The sequence below is a fragment of the Trichinella spiralis genome (assembly GCF_000181795.1).
Source record: "Trichinella spiralis strain ISS 195 chromosome Unknown Scfld1, whole genome shotgun sequence".
Classification (NCBI taxonomy): Eukaryota; Metazoa; Nematoda; class Enoplea; order Trichinellida; family Trichinellidae; genus Trichinella; species Trichinella spiralis.
In genome coordinates this window covers 792,456-798,296 of record NW_003526940.1, presented here as the reverse complement: position 1 = coordinate 798,296, position 5,841 = coordinate 792,456, and the positions used below count along the sequence as shown (strand labels likewise).

The 5,841-nt window shown below is 34.4% G+C and overlaps 2 protein-coding genes across 2 annotated transcripts; one reads left to right on the top strand and one right to left on the bottom strand.

Annotated features, from left to right (window-relative positions):
* The first annotated feature begins 1,084 nt into the window (after positions 1–1,084).
* Tsp_07292 (conserved hypothetical protein) lies at positions 1,085–1,781 on the top strand. Its single transcript, XM_003381559.1, has 3 exons — positions 1,085–1,247; positions 1,306–1,491; positions 1,609–1,781. Exons 1-3 carry the CDS (start codon positions 1,085–1,087, stop codon positions 1,779–1,781), a joined length of 522 nt encoding a protein of 173 aa, XP_003381607.1.
* A 1,737-nt stretch (positions 1,782–3,518) lies between these two features.
* Tsp_07293 (ubiquitin family protein) lies at positions 3,519–5,649 on the bottom strand. The gene is made up of 7 exons (XM_003381558.1): positions 5,631–5,649; positions 5,422–5,511; positions 5,139–5,366; positions 4,851–5,078; positions 4,694–4,794; positions 4,219–4,299; positions 3,519–3,719 (listed from the first exon to the last, which is right to left on the bottom strand). The coding sequence occupies exons 1-7, from the start codon at positions 5,647–5,649 to the stop codon at positions 3,519–3,521; spliced, it is 948 nt and encodes a 315-aa protein (XP_003381606.1).
* Between the last annotated feature and the right edge of the window lie 192 nt (positions 5,650–5,841).

Genomic DNA, 5,841 nt, shown 5'->3' with positions numbered 1-5,841 from the left:
TACTCTAGCAGAAAAAGACACCTCTTTTCTAGAAATGAATACTAAATATAATGTTGGTAATTTTTCCAAGGCTTAACTTTGTAAAAGTGTCTTTCCGATGATAATTTGTCCTTTTATCATTTTTGTTTGTTAAATGATTTATTTTTTTTTTGTTTAAATGATTTTTAGGATCCATGTGGCTAGGTGGATTTTTTTCACACGATTCAGAATAGTCGCCATGTTTCAGCATCCTCTTCTGCCGATTTTTCAACTCGGATTTGGATTTTATTTCATTTTGACCGCTTTTCAGAGTTGCAGTGTTATCGAGGTTTTTGAACAGTTTTGATCAAGGAACAGTTCAATTCAATTCAGTTCAAATTTTCACTTCAGGTAGCCATACTTCATTCTGCTGAAGCCCAAAATTCCACATCTCACGCTATTGACAAACATGCCGGCTATTACAGGTATGTTTTTAATATCATCAAAAATGTTTCCTCATATACTATCCATCGAGTGCTATGTGCTGGATATCTTTTCAAGCTTGACGATAATATATGCAGTATTGACGTTGTGCAATTTGTTCATAACGCCTGTTGTGCAAAAGTTATCCGCAAAATGGTCAATGGTGATTGGTGGTGTTACGTACAGGTAAACTGTAAAAAAATATACAATTTTGAAAAGATGTATTTATTGATTTGATGAATTTTTCTTTTTCAGTACATTTTTGGCTTCGTTTTTATATTTGAGAACGGAACTGCTGTACGCAGCGTCGGCATTTCTCGGTTTCGGTGCATCTTGTAAGTTTTTGAATTGAATTGCCTTGAAATGAATATTTTCTGTTTTTCCAAGTGGCCTGGGTTGGTCAAGGAAATTACTTGACTCTAGCGTCGGATAAAGCAACTGTTGGGAAAAATGCGGCCATTGTTTGGGCGATTTTTCAGCTGAGGTGACAAAATTGAATGTTTATCGTTTCACAGTGATCGTTCACCGTTTCAAAAGTTACAGTTTGCCCACGGGCGGTCTGTTTTTGTATTCCCAATTTCGTGATGGTTCCAACGAATTGTCCAGCGATACCGTACGGCTGATATTCATTGTGTTCACTTGCATGGCTGTTGTCGGTACGGCTCTGTTCGCACTTTTGAAGCAGATGCGACCAGAAGAACAGCTGGAGAGTCTGTTGGAATATGAATCGGATCGAGAGTCGCCCAGTGTTGACAGTGTAGCTGTGACAATGGTTAAAAAACGGCTTACTGTCATTGAAGAGATTGGTATTTGTTTGTTTGTTCGTTTGTGCTGAGGAAGAATAAACATGCTTATCATTTTCAGTTCGAACTTTCAAATTGTTGCAAAGTGGCAACATGATCTGTTTGGTGGTAGTATTCCTTTATTCTGGTATTTTGCTTACCTTTTGGTCCGGTGTTTATGGAACTTGTCTGACATTTACCCGTCAGTTCACTGTATCGACGAAAGTTCTTCTGGCTTTAAATGTTATTTTCGTTGGTCTTGGAGAAAGTTTAGGTAGTATATGAATGAATGGATGGATATGAAATATTGATTTAGTGTTATATATTTTGAATATCTATTTCAGCTTTTGAAGTATTGTTATTGTTGTAATTTAATATTTTTAAGGTGGCTTGGTATTCGGTTTGATCACTTCGACCATAGAATCGATGGGACGTCCTGTGGTGATTATTTTGGGCGCCGTTGTCAATGTATTGTCATTTTTTCTCATCTTCCTCTATATTCCATCTATGTCTCCATTTCAACCGACCGATGATATTGCCTACTTTTTGCCCAAGTAAATTTTCCACAATACTTTATTATTTATGACAGCTTTTATTGAATTTATTGCTTTTTTACTTAGTGAATATGTGGCCATTTTGTGCAGTTTTTTGCTTGGCTTTGGTGACAGTTGCTGGAACACGCAGGTATACTTGACACATACGCATGATGCAACTTTTTAGTAATACTATTCAATTTTGTTTGCTTTACACTGAAAAATAATCATCACTGATAAACAACATTAGTTAATAATGCTTTAAATTTACATATTTTTTGTGTACAATTTTGATACTTTAACGTTTGACTAATTAATTTTTTTTTGTTTTTGAACATACGTAAAAGAAGGCTTTTGTACAGTTTTCAATGAATGTAGTAATTTCTTTATTTTTTATTATTCGTAATAAGTTTAAGCTTTGCTTGATTGTTTTCTTCAGATCTACGCAACTTTGGGAAGTAAATACACAACGGAAAGCACGCGTGCATTTGCTCTTTTTAAATTTTTTAACGTAAGTTGTTATTATTTTACAGATTTTTGTCACGTGCAAATAAATATACCAGATGATAATATTTTATTATTATTATTATTAATGTTCTGCTTTTCAGTCGTTATCTTCGGCGGTTAGCTTCTTTTACACAAGCTATTTGTTGTTACAATGGCAGTTGGTGATTTTAGTGGTGATGTGCTTTTTGGCGACGTTCTCCTATTTCAAAGTGGAAAATTTCGGCTTGCAACAATCTGACATCCATCACGTCAAACCGGCTTGACAATCATTATCCAATTCTGTTGTTTGTTGGCAGTGGATTGATAATTTTGCACAAAATTTTTTTCAGTCAGTATTGAATAAAAGCATAATTATTCAGTTTGTTGTTGTTGAATTTGGAAAAAGCAGTATTACAATTACGTGCAATATTTTTCTTCGATGTGATTATTTTCTTTTGTAATGAGTTGTGAAATTTTTAATCCAGTTGAAATCTTTGCAGAAAATGAGCAAAAATTTGAAAACGATCGAAATTGACGATACAGATCAGGCAAGAGGATATTTTTATTTATTTGTTAATTTATTAATTTACTATTTTTATTTATTATTATTATCTCAAGGATATCGAAGAGACAGTAGCCGAGAGGTTGATTGGTCTGACCGAGATGTTGCCGGAGGGAATGCAAAAAGCCATCTTCACCATTTGTTCCACTGCATCCGAACTGGGCCGAAAATTGTTCGTGTTCACCAGATCGGCGATGTGGATTGCCGCCTCGTCGGCTATGATTCTGATTTTGCCAGTGATGTTTGAGAAAGATCGAGCTGACTTCCAGCAGATGCACTTGCAACAGCAAAATCAAGTAATTAACTGATGATCAATCTGTATATTATCTCAAATTATTATTATTATTTTATGCATCATTTTTGCATTTTTCTATTTAATCTTCAGATTTTGTTCGGACCTGGTGCAGCAGCTGCTTATTCTGGCCAAGCAGGTTCGTCCGGTGATCACGGTGGAAAAGAATTGTAATAGTAATTCACACACAACGTAGAAATATGAAAATTATCTGCTTTTTTTCGGTTCGCATTATTTGCGAAAAATTAAATTTCTAATATTGGAATAAATGAATAAATAAATAATATATGGACGAATTATTTTCACTTGTTCATCAATCGTTTCAGTAGAAGTTGATCATTTACACCCGATGATTACTTTGAATAAAATTGCTTGATTCAAACAATAATTTTATTCAGCATTAGTGATCAGAAATCAGAAAATCAGAAATACGTTGGATGTCGAATACGAAGAAGCAAGTGCTCGACTTGTACAGATACATTTTGAAAGTTGGAAAACAATGGACAAACAGCGGCAATCGTGGGAACAACATATCCGACAAAGAAGCGAAACGTTACATTGTCGAAGAAGCAAGACGTCTGTTCAAGCAGAACAAAACTGTAAGCCAACAAAGCGGCATTTTTCTGCCTTTTTCAAACAATTTAAAATGTCTCAGCACTTTTCTGTGTGCATTTGATTTATTTCCAATTCCAATACAGTATGTTTCTTTGAATGGGATAACAGTTTTTATTAATGTGATATTGTCGAAAAATAAATACAAAACAAACAAAGCAAATGCTAATTGAAATGGAGAAGATTTTTAATACATTTCAATAATTTCAGTTGACAAATCCTATCGAAATTGAAGAACTCATCCGTGAAGGCAGAACTCGAATCGCAATTGGTAAAATAATTAATTCATCATTCGGCCAAATAATTAAGCACATCTTCTTAATCACACAGTTACAGTTTCTTTTTTGAAATAAAATCAACTTTTCTTTATGCTAATCATACTTTTGTCTGCTTTTGTAACTAGTTTATCGTTTTTAGCTGTACACTACGGCAATCCATATCCACGACCTGTTTACGCTTTCCCAAAAACGCTACCAATCAGAGAAGTATCCAATCAGCAAACTGAAAAACAATCAACTTCCATGAATCATCGTATGGCAACAAATAATCAAATACCGTCCACATCATAATTTTCCAGCACCGATGAGATAACTGAATTTTACATTTATAATAACAGCATCTTCCTCATTTGCTTACACATTACAAATGTGACAATACTATATACGTATATAACAGAAAGAGAAATAAATTAAAAAAAAACATTTCATTTTAGCCATGAAATTCTTTTCCAAATATTTTTATTACATACAATATGGCAACGGAAAATTATTTCAATTTCAACCATCATAACACATTTTAAACAACTTTTTTAATAAACCATATTTATTGAATGCACACTACAACGTAATAGCATACAGCAATAGATTATTATAATGAATTTGATAAAGAATGCAATCAGAACAAAAATGATGATAAAACGAAAAATGAAATAGAAATAAAAACATCAATGCATTTCAAATAGTACGTTCAACTACATTTAATGTACAAAAATGCCACAACCACCGCGAAGACGAAGAACCAAGTGCAATGTGCTTTCTTTTTGAATATTATAATCGGACAACGTTCTACTATCCTCCAACTGTTTTCCTACAAAACAAATTATACAAATACACGAAAAACCAAAAATATAAACACAAATCTACCAGCAAAAATCAGACGTTGCTGATCGGGAGGAATTCCCTCTTTATCTTGAATCTTCCCTTTTACATTCTCAACAGTATCAGATGGTTCCACTTCCAACGTGATGGTTTTCCCAGTTAGGGTCTTAACAAAAATTTGCATTCCACCCCGAAGGCGAAGCACCAAATGCAGTGTGCTTTCCTTTTGGATGTTATAATCTGACAACGTTCTACCATCTTCCAACTGCTTTCCTTTAATTAAAAATCATTCATATGAATAGTAAATCAAAGAAAAACAAAACAATTACTTACCAGCAAATATCAAACGTTGTTGATCCGGTGGAATTCCTTCCTTATCCTGTATTTTGCCCTTTACATTCTCTATTGTATCAGATGGTTCCACTTCCAAGGTGATCGTTTTGCCGGTAAGAGTCTTAACAAAAATTTGCATTCCACCCCGAAGACGAAGCACCAAGTGCAAGGTGCTTTCCTTCTGGATGTTATAATCAGACAATGTTCTACCATCTTCCAACTGCTTTCCTATAAAAGACATGCACATGAATTCAAGATCAAAAAAAAAAAAATAACTGCTTACCAGCAAAAATCAAACGTTGTTGATCCGGTGGAATTCCCTCTTTATCTTGAATTTTGCCTTTCACATTTTCTATTGTATCAGATGGTTCTACTTCCAAGGTGATCGTTTTTGTTTTTTTTTTGGTCCTAACCCAAAATTTTGCATTCCCCCCCCGGAAAACCAAAAAAACCAAAATGGAGGGGTGCTTTTCCCTTTTGGAAGGGTATAACCTGCCCAACGTTCTACCATTCTTCCAAACTGGGTTTTCCTAAAAAAGACATGGCCCTTGGAATTTCTTGGATCAAAAAAAAAAAAATAACTTGGCTTACCAAACAAAAAACCAAACGTTGGTTGATCCCCGGGGGAAATTTTCCCCCCTTTATCCTGAATTTTTTGGCCTTTCCACAATTTTCCAATGGGGGTCCAAAAGGCCCTCAAACT